This window comes from Amblyomma maculatum, chromosome 11, assembly GCF_055883805.1.
Source record: "Amblyomma maculatum isolate TAMU_Amacu chromosome 11, ASM5588380v1, whole genome shotgun sequence".
In the NCBI taxonomy this organism is placed as follows: Eukaryota; Metazoa; Arthropoda; class Arachnida; order Ixodida; family Ixodidae; genus Amblyomma; species Amblyomma maculatum.
This window is the reverse complement of record NC_139354.1, coordinates 135,174,761-135,197,330: the sequence shown is the minus strand read 5'-3', so window position 1 is coordinate 135,197,330 and position 22,570 is coordinate 135,174,761. Positions and strand designations below refer to the sequence as shown.

Here is a 22,570-nt window from a genome sequence, read left to right as displayed (position 1 = left end):
TAATTAAATTTAGGAGACATTTCAGGCCTCATAACTCGCGAGCCGGCATTAAGTAAATGTTGTTTACGAAGCCAGAGGGCAAAGTTTGGTAATGATCATACATCTTTTCCCCTGCATTCCTGGCAATACGTGTAATGCTCCAAGGCTCCTGTGTTGGTCATTTTGTTATTTCTTTTTTACATTTTAGAGCAGAAGCTCTATTCACCACACGGCAACAACTGAGTTCACCGGGTGTCAACTAATGATAGTAGGCGCTTCATGAAGCCCCCGCTAGTTTTTTCCCTTTGTTTCGATGGGAGATAATGGCAATTTCTTCATGAGGACCCATGTAATCGTTTTCTCTTTTATAATAACTTGTCTTCGTCTTCTCCTTGAAGCTGACCTTCCAGCCTTCCAAATTCGAGCAAGGTCTCAGTAGTTTTGGTAATGATTTACCTGGTCTGTGTGTAGGACTTTTACATTAAAACTAATTGTGACGAATTTCCAACTCTTCAGCTTCGAAATCGAGGAGACGGGTTCAATAGCTGAGTGTCAACTTGTAAATGATCGGATAGAGCGTTTTGGCTCAGTACAAGTTTTAGGCAGGAATACGTATCTATTATTTTTGCAAACGCGTACAAGTACTGCATGGAACGCAGAAGTGGTTCACATGGTATAATAATAAGCGTAGAAAAATATTCAGCGAAAACGAGGAATATAAAAAAACGCATTTTTAAAATTTTCAAGCGCTATCCTAAGGTAAAAGCGTTTTCATTCGTCACAAAAGCAAGCGCTTATCCTAATCTACCAAAGAAAATGTATCTAAAAGTGTAAATTTCATAAATGTCGCTCGTTAGTTGGTTTCACTTCTGGAAATATAATATAAACGGCCCTGACGGTACCGCGACACTATGCAAACCATGCGGAAAATATGCGAAAAGTTCATGGGTTTTCATTCGGTATTTGATCAATTATATAATGCAATCATTACAGATAAGCAACCTACAAACGACACTTCCGATGGGCGAAAAGAATGAGTGAGGTGGGCAGTATCAATTTTCGGATTAGTTAAAAGCGAGTTTCTGGTTTTTCAGTGTCTACACGCGGATGAGTAGACGGATCAGTGTGATGCATTCCCCGCCGCTTTTTCTCGACGTAGGGGAAAGCAATGCTTCACGGAGGGCTACCTGCCGTCCTCCTACAGCGACCAGTACCCAAAACAGCTCATGGCGGACATTGTAGGTGAGAGGCAGTTTGTGCGCTCGATGAGAGCCTCCTCTTGGAACAAATAAGAAATGCTGGCTGGCCAATAGACGACACGATCACGAAAGCCATTGTTAAGGGAGTGTTTGCATCGTGGTGCAATATAATGCCTTTGGAAGAAAGTAGTAGCAAAATAGCGTTTCAGCTAAACAACTGCGTAGGAAACCAGCTGAAGAGGAAGCAACAGACATCGACACTTTTAGGTGGAAGTCAGGAGCTTTAAACCAATGTGATCCTAAGAATGGGAATAGAATGGAAACCTTCCCAAGATGAATTCCGAATGCATCGAGCGCATTTTCCACTGCCACACTTCACTGACAGCTGTAATAGTATCAGGCTCCTTTCTTAGTCTTCACACGGGTCGTCGCCGCGTGCGGATGTCTCACCTTAAGACCTGAATACTAGAACACCAATTCAGAGACAAACCTAAGAAACGGGACCGATGGTGCTATCAAATCTAAATTTACTGTTCTATATACCTCTGAATAGTGATGAGATGTGTTATCTATGTTGTGAGAGAGCAGTGAAAGGATGGCGAGGTGTGTTTTAACACGGTGGCGCCAGATTCCAGGTTCATCAGAAAAATCGGCGTTGGCATTGTCGGCGTTAGATTGTCCTCCACGTCAAGAGAGAAACGTCACAAAAATTTATTGTTCGATGGTTTATGCAGCTTTGTGGCCATATAACATCCGGAATCTGAGATGAGCTCTCATCTTTGGTTGTTTATTTGAAATGGGAAGGTGAAAAAAGATAATCATTCCAGTGCTCTTGGAGGCCGAGTCAATCATTCTGAACCTCGGCTACTCAGGCTCGGTAAAACGACTCGGTGAAAGTCGGGGTTTGTTTGCCATGTGGACGCCAATGCTATCAATCCATATCCTTAAAGGCGGTGCTTAATGTCCTCCATAAGCTTGGCGCGGCGTTTAATGCTTCGTTAGGTAAATTTTAGCGAACAAAGAAAAAGAGCAGAACTCAACTTCATTCTTGCTTTTTTTGGTTCATAATGTTCTGTCATAAAAGATGTCGATGGGGTGCATGTAGCTCTGGCGAAAAAACTGCACGTTGAAAACTAAAATGACGTTTACTTATAATAAATAACCCTTTGTGAACATGACTTCGCAGGTGCCGATCGAGACGAGATAGTATTCATGAACGGCTGCGTCGTCAACCTACATTTGCTGATGGTGAGCGGCCTTCTGCGCAAATAGCCTTGCCACTGAGGGCCTCCTTAGGGTACTCCAACCGCGGCAGCAGGAATTGCTAAACTTGTGCGCACCTGATCGCAGAGCTATATTACTGGACGAATAAAGCAACTAAAGGGGGAGTAGTTTAGATGTAGCTGAGAGAAAGAGATAACTATAATATGACGAGGGTACCTCTTTTTTGTGCACTGTCAGTTGTCAGCACCCGGGAACATGAAACAATTTTCCTCACTACGGATAATTTGTCCTAGCAGCCCCATTTATGTTTTTGCTCCCGGACTGGCGGTTTAAGAAATATTCCGGATGAGCGCTCTTGTTTTTAATGTACAAATAAATTGAAAGGCTATATTTTCAAGTCAAAATGTACAGTACTGTGTCACAAACACGAGGGAATATTCTATACATTGGTCGAAGTGAGACGTTTCTGATGACCTGGCACAGTGTTAGTAATTTTATAGTTTTTTATCAGCTCTTTTTCGTAGTCCGTCGTTTCTGCCCTGTTGCAGTTCGCGGCTACAACTGCACAAAATATTGATGTCATTACAAAATGTCTGTTCTCCTATATCGCAGTCATCGTCAAAATCAGCAGAAAACTTCAATTATGGCAAAAAAGAATACTCTAGATTTGGCGACTGCGTTTCTACTTCCTTTTTCTCTTTGCCGTTCTTTCCATCCGTCTTTGCTGCGAGGCAGTCTCATCTGAATCATAATGATTCTCCTCAGCAACGTTTTTACAACCATATAGAGAGCAGTACATCACAAAGAAAAACAGGGGTATGTCCGCACAGTGCGAATCGATCCCAAGAGCTTCACACTGCGAGGCAGCCGCTTTGGTCGTATTCTATGATGTCGCTATACTACTATACTACTTTGAAATACCTTTTTTCGAGTGAAGTTTTATCACATATTTCAGTTCAGCTAAAACTCTATTAGACTAGTGTGTCTGAGTTATCCAGTTGACTGTCATTCTTCACGAGGCAATTATAACCAAGGTTTCCTGAAAGCTGGGTTGGAAATCATGCAATCTGAATGGTAGATGTCGTCGGTTCAAGTCCTTGTCGCCGGCTATCCGCCTATTTCACATGTATGTCATAAGCAACCAAAACTCGCAAAACGTCCTAATGAAGGTCGCACGACAAACGGTTTCATCACAATACTGATACTTAAGTGAGGACATCTGGTGTCAAATGGTAGCCGGCCAGTGGTGCATATATATAGGGGAAATACATGCATAGAATTATCAGAGCCGAACATCAAATATTTAACGTTCATGAGGCGATGAACCTGAAGCTTTTCTTCACGTCTGCGTCACGCGACTATTTGATAACAAGTGTGGGAATTTTGGTCGCCTTTTCTTGGCACAATGGAAACCGGCGCCGGCATTCCTACCCGTGGTACCCTTTATAACGCAGCTCTAGTCGCAATCTGTGGTGACATGCCCAAATCCAGAGCTCGGGCCGGGACTGGGGCCTCTAAATTATTGCTCGACTGAGCCGAGCCTCGCGAGCGCAACGCATAGGGCTTCCCGCCCCGTACTTGGCACCCCCCCCCCCCCCCGCGTTTCTTGACTAATTGTCGACAGTATGCCCGCCGCTACATGTACACTCAATTACAATCGGGCTTGTGATTGATAGCGGGGGAGTGAGATCGACATTGTAATCGACCGCCCTTGCACCATAGCCAAGAACACTTCGCCAAAGCAATGTTGACTTGTGCAAGTGGAGAACACCTTGCGTTTTCTCTCAAACAGCGCCGTTCCGCAGCATCCCGTGGCACAGTTTAAAAATGCACAGCATGCCGGCTTGTGGAAAGCACCCTTTAATCTGTCTGCCAGGCACAGCTACGGTTCGATCGCTTAAAAACAGGTCCTGAAAGGCAACAAAGCAAACAGCAGGCTTTTTCCCACCTATTTCCCAAACTTGAAGTCCGAAGTGGCCAGGGTGTGGGTAGAAATTCATTCCAAAGACCCCCAAACACACAGCATCGTTGCTTACAAGCCCACTAGACAGCTAAAAGGTCACTGGGAGGCCACCGAACGGCCATGTCGCAGTTAGTGTCGCCGCAACATAAAAAAACGAAGCAGCAACATTCCTCATTTAGAACGGCGATACTTCAGAGTGATGCCAAAGGACCGTCACAAAAGCACGCCAGCACTCGGCATGTACGTCCAGTGGGTGCCTGCATCGAGTAATTGCTTTAACATTGCCATAAATATGGATGGGACACAGCAGGAGTAGGAAAATGAAAAATGGTCACGGACGTGTGCATTGGTACAAAGGGGATCGTGCCTTGCATACGGCTGAAAGTAAATATCGTTTATGTTTGGCGCTAAGTGAACACCGTTGTGTAATGAGGGCTGCAAAACAACTTGAATAACATCACATCGCTGTACAGGAACATTTAGGCAGCACGTGCCAGACAGCTCATGCTCACTTAGGCATTAAGCCGCTGAGCTTACATATGGAAACGTTTATTTTTTTTTTTTGATCCAGCAAAGCTGGTGAGCTGAGTCAATTTCATTAATGCACCGAGTGCTCATTGCGTGTCTATTATACGTGCCCCCCTTGTGAAGCAAGCACTTTGAACTTTGGCACGAATGGCGTGGTTGCAGTCAGGAACAGCCCACATAGTTGCCTGTGTGAAGGCGGAAAGGGTTATAAAATACCATAGTGTCGCGATTAGCACTTAGGCCAGAAAATAGCCAATTGCGGCCCGAGAGCAACAGTCTGTCCACCCCTGTTCTAGAGCAATAGCGGAATAATAAGAGCGATCCCAATTCGATGGGAAATGCCATGAACAGCGTCCTCTCCGAACAACGTTTTCAATCTGTTGAGAGCAGCTAACTTGAACTGAGATAATTAAAACAATATCAACACATTCATTTTTATTGTTCAGTGTGCACGCACATTCTTTCCTCGCCTTCAGTTTCTGTGTAAGCACATTAGTGACGGCTGGCATTTTACTGACGCACGTTGGTTTTACCAAAGCTGGCGCAAAATACAAACAATAATGCTTCCTTTCACCATTATTAGTGAGGTGTTAACTTCGCAATTGACTCGGCACTGTGCGAAAATTTAGTTTGCGTCTAAAATTTGAACCAAATCTCAACATCTCTCTATTATCCAAGCTTTCAAAGCGTTTCTGTACTTAACAAAATTAAAAAAAAATTATATTTCTGAGAACACATGCTTGCCGGCCTTCAGAAAGTTTATTTTTAGCGATTGCAGTGCATTGCCGGTTTTATATCATTTCAAACCAAAGATAATCAAAATTAAAGCAATTTATTGGTCGAGTTGGTGAAGAGTTTCCATAAGTACACAGCGCGAAACACAAGATAAGAGAGGAGAACAAAACACAGCTCTCCGATTTGTCCTCCTCTATTGTCCAGCATTTCACTCTGTAACTATAGAACAAAATACAGTTACAGGCGCTTTGACATCACCGTCCTTAAGGAGATAATCTGTTAGCGCTTCTAAATGCTTCCATTGCTCATTTCCAGATGACGTACTACCGGCCGCAAGGAAAACGCTGCAAGATGGTGGTGGAGGCGGACGCCTTTTCTGGATATTTAGTCAGTACACTGAAAAACGCTCATATTATTATTTATTTTATTTTTTTATGAAATACTGCGGACATTTCGCATGTCCAAGCAGGAGAGAGAGGGTACATAAGCGACAGTATATCAGACATCAGCAAACGCAAAAAGGCCAGCAAGAGCAAGCAGTTATACAATATATGCATTAATTTCGAATAACACAGCAAGTACATGGTGCAATGAGACAAAATAAGAAAATGCACAGCACCAAACAGCTACAGTACATCAATCAAGGAGGGTGAAAGAATTCAGAACTTGGAGGTAGAGCATTCCATTTAAACACTGTTCGTGGAAAAAAAGAGTATATGTGTCGGTGCGCGCAAAAATAGGTGCTAGACAGAAGCTGTGCTTATGGCGTGAGGGTCGCGTGGAATCTTTGGCGATATAGTTTTCGGGTCGGATACCTAGTCGAGAGAAATATATGTTTTCTTGAGAAATGTTTCTTGAGACAAATGTTTTCTTTCTTCTATCTACCAGTGGTTCCAATTCTGCAAGCTGCAACATAGCGGACGGAGAGTCGAGGCGCCTATACCGGTTGAAGATAAAGCGAGCCGCAAGGCGTTGTATTATACATATGCACAGTCGTCAGCGTAGAAAACAAACATTTTGGGCAATTGCGCTGCTGTAGAGTCCAATGATGGCATCTGCAACGACGACAGCGCCTATAAAACCTATTTGCCCTGACAACCGCAGCGTACTGCTTATACGAAGCTGAGGCAAGATTTAATTGTGCGGTCTGCTGCACGCCGCTCCAGTGCTATAGATATGCGTACTGTCAACTATAAATAACAGCCACTATTTATAGACTGGTGACCAAAACCAAAGCTTTCTAATTAAAGCCTGAGGACCGAAAACATACTTTATCATTCTCCTCATCTCAAGGCCTAGCACGAAGTATTCCCTATTCCTACCTATAGTGTAGCTGAAGCACCCAACAGCAAGCAGCTCTCCAACTGGCATCGGTAAATTCTGTAGCAAAGTAATACTACGCAATCTTTCAACGCCATAGCACTAAATGCTCTGTTGTCCAGAATATTCGGCATGTTAGCCTTAAGAGTGGAAAGGCTCCAGCGCTATAGATAGGCGTACTGTCAACTGTACATAACAACTACTAATTACAGACTGGTGACTAAAACCAGTGCGCCCTAAATAAATCCTGAAGAACTTTCTGATTCTCCTGATTTCAAGGCCCAGCATGAAGTATTACCTATTCCTTCCCATAGTGTAGCTGAAGCACCCAACAGCAAGCAGCTCTCCAACTGGCATCGGTAAATTTTGTAAGCAAAAGTAAACCTACGCAAACTTTTAACGCGATAGCACTAAATGCTCTGTTGTCCAGAATATTCGAAATTCTTAGCCTTGAGGGTGTAAAGGCGTCAGCGTTACTCTGGTAGGCAGTAGCGGAGAACTGACGGCAGTGTATTGAATAGTTGCACGGTATGTGTGACGTCGAGACTACGAAATCGAGCTTGTAGGAGATGCTATGTCAGGTAGCGCACTAGATATGAGAAAGACAGATGCCAATCAACCCAGAGACTTCCTTGTATTCCTAGTCAGACAGGGTACTAATGAAGGCTAGGCATGCGCGTTCCTAAGCCCTGGCTAAAAAAGTACTTCATATTTATTTGATGGGTTTTGTACAAATTGTGGTACCTTACGACTGTATGCTGATGGGTGCATGTGAAATACCTGGAACGCAAATCAAGGGTTTTTATGTAAGTCATCACCAAGATGGTGTCACGCTGAAAACATCTCCAGAGGGAGCGGCAGTAAAGACTCAGGAGATGTTAACGCTCTCCTATAATAAGCTTAGAGGAAGTCTGCACTCATTTTGTTTCCCTTTTTGCTTTCGCTCAAAACGTTTTCTAGTTTACAGCTGAGTCCCAAGTCAACCATCATGGTCTTGATCTCGACAGTAATATCATTCGACTGCGGCCCCGAAAGGTACGACATCATCCTCTTTTTTGCAGCGTCTTAGTGCATCACGAATTCAATATAGACAGTATCTGTATAAACCTCCGACTTCGGTGTAGCTCCGACTGTCCGACCCGACGGCCAGGTTTGTGAACTGCTCCCTTAGGGATGCCCCTATGGTCTTCGCCAGCTATGATAGTGTGATACCCTTATTCTTCTCAGCGATGCACGAGCATTCCGGCTGGAGGCAGTTACAGCAATGCTCAATGATGATTGGAACACAGCGTTATCCTGAACAATATACCTATATTTCCAGCAAAGCACAACTCCTTTTTTCGCCGACACAAATCCCCATCTCATGTTTGCGAGCGTTTTCTGTTAACAATTTGCTGCTATTTTGCACACCTTCGTATCAAAGCTCAATTCGAAGGGCAGGCGGCGTTCTAACAAGACTCCATGGTGTAAAATGTCGAAGATTTAGCCATATACGTACACGCAGAGATCAAACGTGAGTTCTGCCCACCTAGCTCCAGAACCATTTATGCCTGAAAGGCAGGGCAGTGGCGATAAATAGATATTATCCCTCACCATTTCTGCACTTACATATAAATGTTATAAGTTATAAATAGCTCCCTATCCCACTAGATTTGAACATTTAAATTTGTAAAACCTGATGTCAGAGTTGCTAAATCCCCTTTGTATGGTTACCCATGGATAGCGCAATATATCATACTACGCGGAATCACATACAAAAAACTAGCGAAGAGAATACAAGCTTTCTAAACAGACCAGATGAAAGCTGAGAGAAAACAGCATATACAACTTATGCCGCGCTTGTTTTCTTCTGCTGTATATCATTTTCTATATGCCCGTGCGCTCAGCGTAAACTCTCGAGAGGACCGCTGCGCATTTCTGTAGAGGGAAATATTTTTGAGGCTCTTAGAACCATCTGCGTGTACGAGGGCGGAGGATCGCTTGAGTATCGATGCCCGACTCCCACGCTTGGTCCTGTGGTGCGCGCCACCTCGCAACAGATAGCTTGATTTCCTCGGTATGATGCTTTCTGCTCCTATGACAGAAACATTTCCACACCTCCAACTCTGATGGCCCTCAGGGCACTTCTCCAGTGAAAACAGCCGCTGGGCTAGGTCACGTGGTGTAGCAAGGTGACTATAAGCTACACAATTGGATGCCCATATGTCAGGTTGAACACGTATCACTTAATAGACTAGCAGTCCGGTTTGGAAATATCACCACAAACGGAGAGTTGCCAGAAGACAGGTTTCTTCACAATTTCATGCAGATCCGTTATTGGTAGGTCACGGAGCAAATGGCACGCAAGGGGCGACAATGGGGGTAAGAGTCCTGCCCGAAGGGTATTTTTTACGGATACATGCCGCTGTTCAACACGAGAACGGCTGGCGAGCTTGCCACGAACGATGTGGAGGGTGCAGAGAGGTACTGCAGGTTATCTGGTCTTTATCAGCTACCGTTACGAATTTCAAGCCCTCGTTCACCTAACATCAAACTATCAAAATAATTTTCAAATTTTGACGTCCCGCCCGTCAAGTCACGTCTGTAATACGACGTCTAGCTACATCCCAGTGGAAAAACCCCTATGAGTCATAACCTCATACAAATTGTCGTACTCTTACTAAACTCATACAAATCTCATATAATGTCATACTAAACTCATTAATCATATGAGAAATATATGAGAAATAATGAGATGTGTATGAGTTTAGTATGAGAAATCTATTGAGGTTATTGTGACTCATACGGTTTTTTTCACTAGGGATGGTAAGCGTTGCTTAAGACCCATGCCAGGTTTTCGCAATAATAAGGTCCGGATTTTTGTCCAACGAGGGGGCAATCTCACAATAAACAAGAGGCTAAATAATAAACACCGCGACATGGCAATCCTTATAGGAGGGATTCGGATAATTTCAACGAACTGGAGTTCTCACAGGGCACGTGTTCCTAGCATTTATCCTCCATTGAAGTGCGGAACAAACCCGAGTCAAAATGCGGCATATGACACCAGAGAATCAAAACAGATTAGTGGGCGCACATTTTGAAACTCATACCTAAAAACATTTGGGCAGTGGCGACAGCATGCCGAAAATAACGTTAATTAAAAAATAGAAAGGTTTCATGTCTTTGATATTAATATGTCCCGAGGTGGATGCCTATTTTTGTAGGTGACCACAGAATAATTTAGACCACATCGATTTATAGCACAGCGCACAGGAGCTTTTGTGTTTCGATCTCAATATGGCTTGCTGATCAGGGATCGAGCTTACTTAGGAATTAGGAGCCATATATCAATACCGCCCAGCTGCCCAAGAGATAAAGACTACATATTTTGGACGAATTCAAAAACACTCGCCTAATTTATCTAGAAATCATGAATGTTCAAAGGCGTTTCAGAAAGGTACCTATCCCTATCGAACTTTATTACACATCCGGCTGCGAAGATGATAAAAAGTTTGAATTGTAACAAGTGTGTAAACGTTGAGGCGTGGGCTGCCTATCACAGATTAGTTGTCCATCACTAATCCAAAAATGTGCATTCTATTTTGTCCGGTAAACAGCATAGTCGGTGACTAAAATCCACCATGTTTTCTTTCAATGTTTTCTTTCCCATATTTCTGAAACATTTGCAGCCGGTTCTACATTGTTCAAGAACGCGCCATTCAAGGCTGATATATTAAAGTACCGAATGAAGTACAGTGTAGTCAAATCAGATAAATACTATACGAAGTCATGAGGTTGAATGTCCTGTCTCAGTAGCATGCACCTTCGGTTGGTTTCCACGCGAAGGGAGAAGCTCTCCTCAGGGAAGACGACATCTACGAGCTCATCGAGAAGGAAGGAGAGACTATCGCCATGCTGCTTCTGAGCGCCGTTCAGTTCCACACCGGCCAGGCTCTGGACATGCGGGGAATCACCAACGCCGCCAGAGAAAAGGTGATAGACTGGAGGCAAACTATGCTCAAGAAATGAACCTTGCTGACCGGCGATTCGGCAATCTACTTTCAATTAATTTATCGGCAATTTACTCATTCACACTCATAAAACGGATATGTTAGGAGTCATATTTGAATGTTATGAGATATATCCAATATAAACCGAGCGAAACTAATAGAAGAAAAGCTAGTAGAAATAACGATATATACGGGCGACATTTTATATTATCCTTCCAATTATATCATTTGGTCGGTTGTTAGAACAGCGGAAAAAAAAAAACAATATATATATATATATATATATATATATATATATATATATATATATATATATATATATATATATATATATATATATATATATATGCTTGTGGTTCTTCCTTGATTAAACTATTACATGAAAGTCGTCACTCCATGAGGTCAAGACGGATTTCTCATTGGTATTGCATAACGCACTGAGCGACTGAAATGTGCCATTAAAATGCGGTTTTATCTAAACATTTTCAATTAACACTTTTTAGTAAACTCCTTTAGTGTTTCATCATCCAATTTCATGGTCTCTTTGTGCAGTGGTATCTGGAGCGCGAGAGAAATATACATCTGCTGAGCACAATTTCCGGTGAAACTCGACGTCGCGGAGCCCCTATCGTTCAGCGTATTGTCCTCTGTGATTACCCACCGAGCTTTTCTGTTACCATTACCTCAGAGGCATCCCCGATTCAACATCTATGTCAATAAATTCTGAAGTTTTTTTCACGTTGAGAGGAGGGGACCTCCTCAGTGGTTATATTTCTCCATGATGACAGTTTACGTCTGCGGAAATACTATCAAAAACAAAATTCCTTATTCGAAGTTAGAAAATAACTATCCTTACTACCTGTCCTGAGAACCCTGCTAATGCGAAGCAAAAAAATGTTCTAGATTTTTTTATTTATTGCTTCTTAATTACTGTACAGCACATGCTGAGGTATTGAAATATCCTTTATAAATCGCCCTAATTGTCCGCCATCTGAGTGTATAGTACTGAACCCGTTTGATGGAAACGTTGCTCGTATGTATTGGCATATTCCAGGGATGCGTTGTGTTGTGGGATATCGCCCACGCTGTCTGTAACGTGGAAATGAAGCTGAACGAATGGCAAGTGGACCTAGCTGCGTGGTGTACGTACAAGGTGAGGAAGAATATGAAGCCTGAAGGTTTTTTAAATGTTGCAAAGGAAAAAGCAAAACACCCTTTGGTTTTTCGACATTTTACGAGAAAATGTGGCAGTTTTCTCCTACATCGCAGACAGCATAAACAACATGAATCTTGAATGTATGATTCTCTCGTAATAAGAGCTGACCCAAATCTAATAACACTAATGTTCGAATCCAGCAAATTTTCCTCGGTTTAGTGAGTTGAGAATCTATAGTTTATTTAAACAGAGTCATTTTTGCAACAATCTCGTCGAAGTATTCAAACCTTCTAATGACTGTTGGACTTTCTCAGCAACTACATGGAAAAACCAGTCACATTTACGGCGGAACAATCATTCGGTTATAGTAATGAATTACTCGAAGGAAATCACATTTTACTAGTATTCTGTTTAAAAAAGGTACACCCAGTATATTGTCACGTGCCTAGCGTCGCGCGACAGCCGTGTTTGGCGCCGACGACGACAGAACAATGCGGAACGTCTACTTCAGCCTTGAAGACGCTGCTCAGACATGGTTCGAGAACCGCGAGGCCACATTCTCTACGTGGCCGGCCTTCCGAAGCCAGCTCCTCGGTACGTACGCCAACAGTGACCGCCGAGAGAATGCCGAGCGTGCCCTGACCTCTCGAGTTCAGCGTCAGAACGAAGGGGTCGCAATGTACGTTGAAGACGTCATGCGCCTTTGCCATCGCGCCGACCCGTCCATGAGTGAGGAGAAGAAGGCGCGGCACCTGAAGCACGGTGTCAAAGACCAGCTTTTTTCCAGCCTCGTGCGGAACCCGCCCACCACCGTCGCGGCGTTTCTGGCTGAAGCTGGGATCATGGAGAAACTGCTGCAGCAGCGATGCAGCCAGTACACTCGGCCGCTGAATTCCATCTCCACACTACCGCCGTCTGACCAAACCGACTACAATCCCGGGGCAGATGTGAGCTCCCTTCGCGACCTCATTCGCACCGTGGGTCGCGAGGAGCTCCAGCAACTTCATGGATCATTTACTCCTGGCGCGGCTTCCCTGGCCAGCATCATCTGTGAGGAGGTCCAGAACGCACTCACGCCACCGACAAGTACAGTCGTTCCACCACCACCCCGGGCCTCACCCAGCGGATGACTTATGCTGATGTCACACGCAGGGCTGGGCTGCTACCTACCCCTTCGCCATACACGCCGCCCCAGGTCGCTGTGCACGCTGCGGAACAGCTGCCCCTTGGGGCAGATCGGCGCCAGGCGCCCCGGAAGACTGATCTCTGGCGCGCTCCAAATAACCGCCCTCTCTGCTACCACTGTGGCCAGGCAGGTCACCTTTACCGGCAGTGCCCTTATCGTCAGATGGGCCTTAGAGGATTTTCCCCTGACAGCCCTCGTCCACGGCCTGGTCAGCGGCCTCAGGACATCGCCGAGTACGTCACCCGCCAGCGTAGTCTGCCACATTCTCCTCGTCGCGAATCGTCTCGCCTTCGCCTCGTCTCGAATCGTCTTCTGGGCCACGGTATACCGCTGGACGCCATGGTTCCTCGAGCCCTCATCGGGAAAACTAGCACCGGCGACCTTTGCGGGCGAGGCCGCCGCACACCGATTCGCCGTAAAGCTTCCACCGCCGCACCACTCGATTCGCCCCGACGTCGAACGCCGAATTCCTATCCAGTTTTCGCCGCACAGACCAGATCGCCCCGACGTCGTCCGCATCGCCGACCAGTTATCACCGCCGTGTCGCTTAAATTGTCCCGACGCCGACCACCAACTGCCGTCCAGCTTCCGCCGTCACACCGCTCACTTCACTCCTAACCGACGTCGACAAGCCCTGGTCTTGGCCGGGTCTCCCTGGACATCCCTGTTATCGTCGACACGAAGGAGGTCGGCGCTTTAGTTGATACGGGAGCCGATTTTTCTATCCTTAGCGGGTGGCTTACAAGGACACTGAAAAAGGTGATGACGCCATGGAACGGACCAGACATACGGACGGCAGGCGGACATGTGGTTGCATCACTGGGTATGTGTACAGCCCGGGCTACGGTGCGAGGCTGCACATTTGTTGCGACTTTTATTGTTCTACGCGAATGCTCTCGTGATGTTATTCCTGGCATCGACTTCCTTCGTGAGCACGGTGCCACTATAGATCTACCGAACCGCTTGGTGACGTTTTCCGCCAAACTGGCCGCTGAAAAGCATGAGTACCGCGGGTCCCACTCCACGCTGCGAGTCGCCGATGATAGCCTCACAGTGTCACCACGCGCCAGCATCCTCGCCAGAGCTGCTTGTGACGAGCCACATCACGGCCTCCGGGTTGTTGAGCCTAATGTCTCCCTCTCACTCGCCTTGGGAGTTTCTGTGGCAAGAGGTCTTTGTTTCCTTCGTTGAAGAGAGACGGAGGTGCTTGTCACCAATTTCTCCAATGAACATCTGTTCCGTGGCACTGTCATTGCTCACGTCTGCCATCTGCACGAAGACGCCAAATGTTTTGCTTCAGAGGAAGCTACGCCTAGCACTGAACCGGATGATGCCGTACACGCTGTCGACATCAATTCTAGCCTTTCCTCCGTTGAAAAGAGGCAACTCCAAGATCTATTGCTGGAGTTTCGTGGGTGCTTCACGTCTTCATCTAAGGTTCATTAAACACCGGATTATCACGCATGAAGGCACTCGACCCATCCATCAGCAGCCCTATCATTTGTCTCCTCGGGAGAGAGATGCTATCCAACAGCAAGTCAAGGAGATGCTCGCCGATGGCGTCATTCAACCTTCAAGCAGCCCATGGTCGTGGCCTGTAGTCCTCGTTAAAAATAAAGACAGAACACTTCGTTTCTGCGTTGACTATCGGAAACTTAACAGTATGACAAAGAAGGACGTCTACCCGCTGCCACGGATTGACGACTCTCTCGACCGACTTCGCCGAGCCAAGTACTTCTCCTCCATTGACCTCAGGAGTGGTTATTGGCAAATTGAAGTTGATGAGAGGGAGCGTGAAAAAACTGCCTTCGTAACACCAGATGGACTCTATGAATTCCGCGTCCTCCCATTCGGGCTCTGCTGTGCTCCTGCCACCTTCCAGCGGATGATGGACACTGTGCTCACAGGTCTTAAGTGGCAGACATGCCTTGTTTATCTCGACGACGTGATAATTTTTCCCCGACGTTCACGGAACACCTGCGCCGCCTGAGAACTGTTCTTGAAGCCGTCCGATCGCCAACCTTTCTCTCAAGCCTCAAAAGTGCCACTTCGGGTTCACCGAATTGAAGTTTCTTGGGCACATCGTGAGGGCTGATGGCATCCAAGCTGACCCTGAGAAACTTGCTGCCGTTGCTGCCTTTCCCGTCCCCGCCCACAAAAAGGCAGTCCGACAGTTTTTGGGGCTGTGCTCCTATTATCGTCGCTTTATCAAAAACTTTGCGCAGATGGCCAGCCCTCTCACTCTCCTGACTCGAGATGACGCATCATTTTCGTGGGGCGCCGAGCAGCAGATGGCTTTCGACTAGTTACGACGCCGGCTCCAGTCACCCCCGATCCTGGCACATTTCGACGATGATGCCGACACAGAGTTACACACGGATGCGAGCAACGTCGGCGTTGGTGCCGTTCTAGTTCAGCACCAAGACGGGGTCGAGAAAGTAATTGCCTACGCCAGCCGTGCATTTCCCGTACTGAGTGTAACCATTCCACCACTGAAAAAGAATGTTTGGCGGTAGTATGGGCCGCTGTCAAGTTCCGCCCGTACCTTTATTGGCCGACCATTTTGCGTCATCACTGACCATCAGTGGTTGTGTTGGCTGAAAAACTTAAAGGATCCTTGTGGCCGCTTAGCACGTTGGGCATTGCGCCTGCAGGAGTTCGATTTCGATGTTGTTTATTAGTCTGGCCGGAAGCACACCGATGCTGATAGCCTGTCCCACGCGCCCGTCGGCCCTCCTTCGTCAGGTGCCACCGACGACGATAGCTTCCTCGGAGCAGTCACTACGTCCGATCTCGCCTCCAAACAACGTGCCGACGACGAGCTGCGACTGATTATTGACCATCTTGAAGGTGGGCATCCTACAATACCCCGGTATCTTGCTCGGGGGTTGTCGTGGTATTGCCTCCGCAATGGGGTGCTTTATAAGAAGAATTCTACGTCGAGTGCAAAAACATACCTGCTAGTCATACCGGCTGATCTAAGGCACGAAATTCTCCTGGCCTGCCACGACGAACAAACTTCAGGACATCTTGGCTTTACACGCACCCTAAACAGAGTCCGGCAGAACTATTACTGGCCACATCTTTCTCCGAGCGTTAGACGATACGTACAGACTTGTCGACAATGCCAGCGGCGAAAAACACCCACGCTCAAGCCATCCGGTATGTTACAATCTATTGAACCACCCCTCACACCCTTCTAGCAAGTGGGCATGTCCCTTTTAGGCCCATTTCCTTTATCCTCGAACGGACACAAGTGGATCGTAGTCGCCACAGACTACTTAACAAGCTACGCTGAAACGAAGGCCCTTTCCCGAGGTACTGCCGGCGAAGTTGCTCGATTCTTTATGAACGACATTGTGCTCAGACACGGTGCGCCGTCGACCATCATTACTGACCGAGGAAAGGCGTTTACAGCTCGGCTACTGCGGGACACCTTAACTCTCAGCCATACCGAGCATTGTATAACAACAGCGTATCGCCCTCAGACAATTGGATTAACGGAGCGACTAAACAAAACTTTGGCGGACAGGATCTCAATGTACATCGACGTCGAACATAAAATGTGGGAGAGATCCTGCCGTATGTCACCTTCGCCTACAATACGGCGCCGCAGGAAACCACGAAGTTTACGCCGTTCCGTCTCAAATATGGCAGAGAGGCCCGCACGATGTTGGACGCGATGCTCCCGTGCGGGGAAGAAGCGGTCGAACCCGATGCCGCCCATTTCGCAGAACAGGCCGAGCAAGCCCGTCACCTGGCCCGCTTGCACATCAAGGAGCAGCATGCCACCGACTCTCGACACTATAACCTCCGGCACAGGGAAGTCCACTATGAACCAGGGGCCAAGTGTGGGTGTGGACCCCCGTGCGCCACAAAGGCTTGAGCGAGAAACTACTCCACCGCTATTTCGGACCTTATAAAATCCTGCGCCGCTTAAACAGCGTTAATTACGAAGTCATTCCAGATGGAACTGTGACCGCCAGTGTTCGACGCCAGCGGCCTGAAATTGTGCATGTGGTGCGCTTAAAGCCGTACTTTTGGCGTGACTGAGCGCTTCTTGCAAGTGAAACCTTGCGTTATTGTACAGTTCACCTCACGCCTAAATATTTTTCTCCTCTCACCTTGTCATCGGGACGATGTTTTCTTTCACGGGGGGGAATAATGCCACGTGCCTAGCGCCGCGCGACAGCCGTGTTTGGCGCCGACGACGACGAAGCGGTTGTTGTTGGCACGAGCGGCGCGCTGGGGATGGACTGTGTGTTCGGAACAACAAGCCGACCTGATTCTCTGGTGCTCGGCTACGTGTACCTTCACGGCTCCCTGTGATTTCAGTCGTGACAATATTCTAGGTGCAATTCGCTTTAGGCATTATAAAAAATCCTGAAGAGGCAGTAAGAATTCCTGAGAGCATGAGCATTGGTAGTTTTGAAGCTCAATGCTGGGAACGCACAGGCTGATTTTTCTAATACTTTTGTTGCAATTCTTGCAATTCCTGATGCTGATTATATTTCGGCCGGCTCTGGCTTCATAGATAATACCAATAGCAGTACTACTTTTGTGTCACCTCTAACCTCTAAATACAAGTCTTCCTCTTCCCTGGCCTTAATAGTATAGCTTCCTGTGCTATGAATCGCTTAGCAGTATGAATTTTGCAATTTGTTAGTGATGTATTCCCCACTTCTCAGATATTTCCCCTCTCGATGACGTCAACACCTTTCCTAGTTTCAAATTAAAACGCAAAATGTATCTCGTTTCTAAAAAAGCGATAAAAATTTCATCACCAACTACAGGCCCAAATCTTTGCCGTCACGTATTTAATAGGCGTTAGGAAAAATTATTTTAACGTGATTATTACGTCTAGTTGAAAAGCGCACCATAATCACACACGCGCAGCATGGTTTTAGGAAAGGTGTTTCTGCACAAATGGTTTTAATGTGCCAAAAGGAGTATATTTTGTAATGCCGAGGCCGGGAAGTTAGTACTTGATTTATATACTGACTTCAAGTTATCATCTAACAAAAAGTGAAGGCAGCCAGAAAATCAGACTTCGCATAAAAATCTAGGTACGGCATTAGAGCTCATGCACAAAGGCCACAGGCCGACACCTTTACAATAGAATGCAGAATATGTAGATAGACTATAATATATAGATGTGAGTGACCGGTCTTTGAGTATATTAAATATCTCTCCCAGCGTGCCGCGATGAAGTATTCTGGGATCATTTTAGAGTGCAGCTTTTTAGCGCCTGTTCGTGCGTAACTAGCTGTATAAATCAATAAATCTAGCCTCCACCTGGAATCGAACCTCAATCCCTTGGATCCCCAGCCTAACGCTTTAACCAACTGCGCCCTATCAGGGACTTTTTTCAGCATGGTATTTATTACATGCCTTTAAATGCAAGAAAGTTTTTCCCATTATCTTAAGTCACATCATAATTCTCTATTTTTTTTTGTTTACCTTGAGGATGCAGTAGCCATGAAAATGATGCTGCCATTAGCGATAATGACAAGGATGACAATGATGATCACGCTGAAGCTAGTTGATAATGATCATGAGAGCAAACGTTGTGCCCCGTGTGTGCGAACAACGCTTTTTGCTTTCACATTTTTGCAGTGTAGATTCCAAGCTTCTCTCGCAATTTTAGAGCGCAGCTCTATTCAAGCCCGTTCCTGTGTTTGGAGGCGTCGGCATAGCCCTTACCCCTCGTGATCAGCTCTGCAGCCGAGGCGGTTTTGTGTCCGGGTTGCTTTGCTAGCTCTGTAAATAGGAACTATTTTGTATATCGAAAAACGAATGGTACCACAGAACGGAGCATCAAGGCAAGGTATGCAAGTGCCAAAATAGTTGCTCTGATTAAATTAGGTAAATCATTAGGGTCAATAATAATCATAATTGAATTATGGAAAATAAAAGGCGCAATGTCTGTCACACCTGTCCTGTGGGCCCCTTAACCACGCCATAAATGAAGGGAGAAAGTTGGGAGCGAAAGCAGAAAGAGTTAGAGAGGGGCCGTAGTGAAGGGCTCCGTAGTAATTTTCACCGCTTAGGAATCTTTAACCGGCATTGATATCGCACAGCACAGAGATGTCTCTTCGTTTAGTCTCTATCGAAACTGAATTAGAGCCAGTTAATTTGTTTGCAGGAAAGGAAAGCCCACTATCCGTCACTCGCGGAAGGGGAGCTAGTTGTATGGAAAATGAGTAAAAAATAAATAGTTGTCTGTAATTGTACATGCATCTTGCTCGAAATCCTTGCCTCAATTTATCGAAAAGCTGCGCTCAGATTTCGGATTTGTGTGCTTAATTTATAAAAAACATGAAGTCATAAACCTCGATAAGAACACACCTTTTGAAATGTAGACAGACGACAACAGTTTAATATTCGCTGGCAATGAACCCACTGAACTTATCAAAGAATCTAACCGTAAATTATAGCAGGTTCTGCACTGATCCAATCATAATGGCTTGATGTTCGCTTTCTCTGAAGCAAAAGCTTTTTTTTTCGTCCTAAGCGTGAAATTGTGTGTCTTGATGCCATCATTTTCAGTACTGCGCACGAAATTGAAGTTAAGGCGCAGTCTTCCCTCTTTCCACAATATTATTACAGATGCTGTACTGAACAATTCCTCATGTAGTCAGTTCAGGTTGTGTCATTACTTTGTGCTCATGAATGTGCAGGTGTGTGTGTGTAAATAATATATAGAAATGCTCAATATTCAGTGCGACGCTACAATCTTTGCCTTGCAACGTAAATAGCGTGTCGTCATATTCATATTTCATGTGTTTAGATTTTTGTTAGTCTGTTTTGTTACAATGCATTGTTATCCTGAATTAACTCTAATTGAATCCGAGATAATTAATCAACTTTGTGATCCCGCATTTCGTGTGTCAATGTATTATTATATGAAGTGTATTTGTTTTGGTAATTTGGTTGGAGTGCCGCCATCCACTTACAGGGATCGAGAGCTTATATATCTAAGGAAGCTTTGTTCTCAGAGTATTCCCCCTCATTCTTGAATAAACTTCGACTTAAGCGTGCCTCTTTTAGAAGCATCTTCAAATGGCATTGCGCGGTGTACAAAAAAGAATATAAACTATCAAAACTGTTTGTACCCTTATAGTTCTAGCATTTTTGCTTCATGACGCACTGCGAGCAACAAATTATATTACAGAGAAATATATAATATCTTTGAGGGACGACATTGGAAATTATCGTACTTCTGAATTAAAAGTGTTGCAAAAACACTAGTAACAGGCGACAAAAGTTTATTCTTTACTGGCAACAACCCCATTGCACTTATCAAAGAAGCTAACCGTACGCTGTCGAAGCTTCTGCACTAATACAATCATAATGCTTTGTTGTTAAATTTGTCTCAAGTAAAACATATTTTCTGCTTCAGAGTTCTCTGTACATCAGGAGCGGAGCCAGTGTTTTAGTAGCATGTGGGGGAGAAGGGAGGTTGCCACAAAGAAATACGGGTAGGGTGTCTGTGTGTAGCCAATTTCAAATGCGTTCTGAACTGCAGAAGAGGAACGCTATCATGTGCAGGTTCGAAAAACACAACACATAGATGATAATAAAATACAAATAGAGACTTTTCGGCTTCAGCACCGAATATGCCTCTGGGAAGTGTGTTAATTTCAAGATGGAAGCTGAACATTCATGAGCATTCTTCACGCTCCTGGACAGATGCTCAAACCTAGTTTATCTTTTCTTGAAATAATGAGCAGAGGTTAAAAATTGACTGACTGGCCTTTTCTCCCCTGTTTTTTTACGACTGATATCGCCCCTAGTACCTGAACTGCGGTGTAGGAACCTTGGGAGTGGCCTACATCCGCCATGAGTTCCGCAAGGCGTGTGGCCTCCTACCAGAGCTGAGAGGATGGTGGGGCATCAACATCAAGACCAGGCACGCCGCCGCTAAGCGTGAGTTCGCGGCTTCGGCTGAAGATACCTTTTTGTTTTGTCTTATGCAGAAAAAGAATAAATGAATAAGAAGAGTGTCGCAACGTAAACCTGCCGACTGACATGCTGGGTTTAACTGACAGTTCGTGCAGGCCGCGTAGATGCCGTCAATGATTTAATGACTAACGGAAGAAAAGAAATATTAAATATGGCATGCTTTTCATTGTAAAAACAGCTAATGAATCTATAGACTAATTTCGAAGAGCGCGAAATGCTTTTGCACCGGCTACGTTATACCCTTATATACCATTTTGGCATCAAGCTGTTCAAGGCTGCGGAATAAACAAAATATGGCAAAATTTTTGCCTTAATAGGAGCCTAAAATTAAAAAGTCCTACCTTAAAAAGTATGAAGCTGTATCTAGACGATACAGCTTACAAACAAAAAGGCTAAATTTTGGACGTCGCACAATGGTTGCATTATCATTTTCTTAAACAAACGCTTTGAACTGCACTGCAAATCGTATTATTTCCTCAGATATGAAGGTTGCCTAAGCGAGAATGTTCTCAATAAGATAGGACTTTGAAAATGACCGTCATTTTGAGACTGCCTTAGGAAGATGAAACAAAAAAAATTTTTATTGTTCGGTAAATTTTAACCCCCCCCCCCCAATTGTAGCCCTACCGATTAAAATTGTAACCCGCACCTTCACCACGTGTAAGGTAACGCGAAGGTCGGACTTGGGGGATCACATTTTATTGGAGACCTGAAGACTTGGTCGCACACTGCAGCCAACCACACTCCGCGATGACGATGGGTATTTACAAGAGAGAGCAGGATGAAGACGAAGCAGCACGTTCAGCCATGTGGAAGATGACGCGCCACACTGTGCTCACACTATATATTTCCATACCAAAAGGCATATCCGCCGCTACACAGAGGTCCGAGTGCTTGAAAACTGGACTTTTCGCACATGTTTTAATTTTGAAGAATTAGGTGCTATCGATATGGGCCACCGGTTACCACAGCTCTTTAATATCACCCGCTTCCAAGCTTTCCTAGGCTCCATATATAAAAAAACGGTGATTCTAATCAGTCGAAATTTGGATATTTCCGGACAATGTCGGCGCCCGCGGTCATGAACGTAAGCTGTGTCTGAGTTAAAAATCTTAAGACAGGCGACAAATGAACAGGCCTTAGAGAAAAAGTCACTTGAATTGATGCAGTGCCAAAATTATAAGATTTAAAAACTTCGAAGATAACTAAGGAGGAAAACAATGAAAAAAAAAGCCATTTTCTGAAGGAAAGAACGGCAACAGTAGACAGCTTTTAATGGGCCTTACTTAATGGCGTCATTATTCATAAGAACTCGAAATATAC

At 45.2% G+C, this 22,570-nt stretch overlaps 1 protein-coding gene across 1 annotated transcript in view; it reads left to right on the top strand.

Moving 5' to 3' along the window:
* Positions 1-22,570, top strand: part of LOC146175016 (uncharacterized) — a 69,926-nt gene that overhangs the window by 1,767 nt on the left and 45,589 nt on the right. Inside the window, exons 3-9 of the mRNA XM_084585507.1 lie at positions 1,139-1,221; positions 2,365-2,426; positions 5,944-6,015; positions 7,909-7,983; positions 10,777-10,923; positions 11,995-12,093; positions 21,079-21,211. Of these exons, the coding sequence (XP_084441633.1) occupies positions 1,139-1,221; positions 2,365-2,426; positions 5,944-6,015; positions 7,909-7,983; positions 10,777-10,923; positions 11,995-12,093; positions 21,079-21,211 (671 nt within the window). The remainder of the gene's footprint in view (positions 1-1,138; positions 1,222-2,364; positions 2,427-5,943; positions 6,016-7,908; positions 7,984-10,776; positions 10,924-11,994; positions 12,094-21,078; positions 21,212-22,570) is intronic.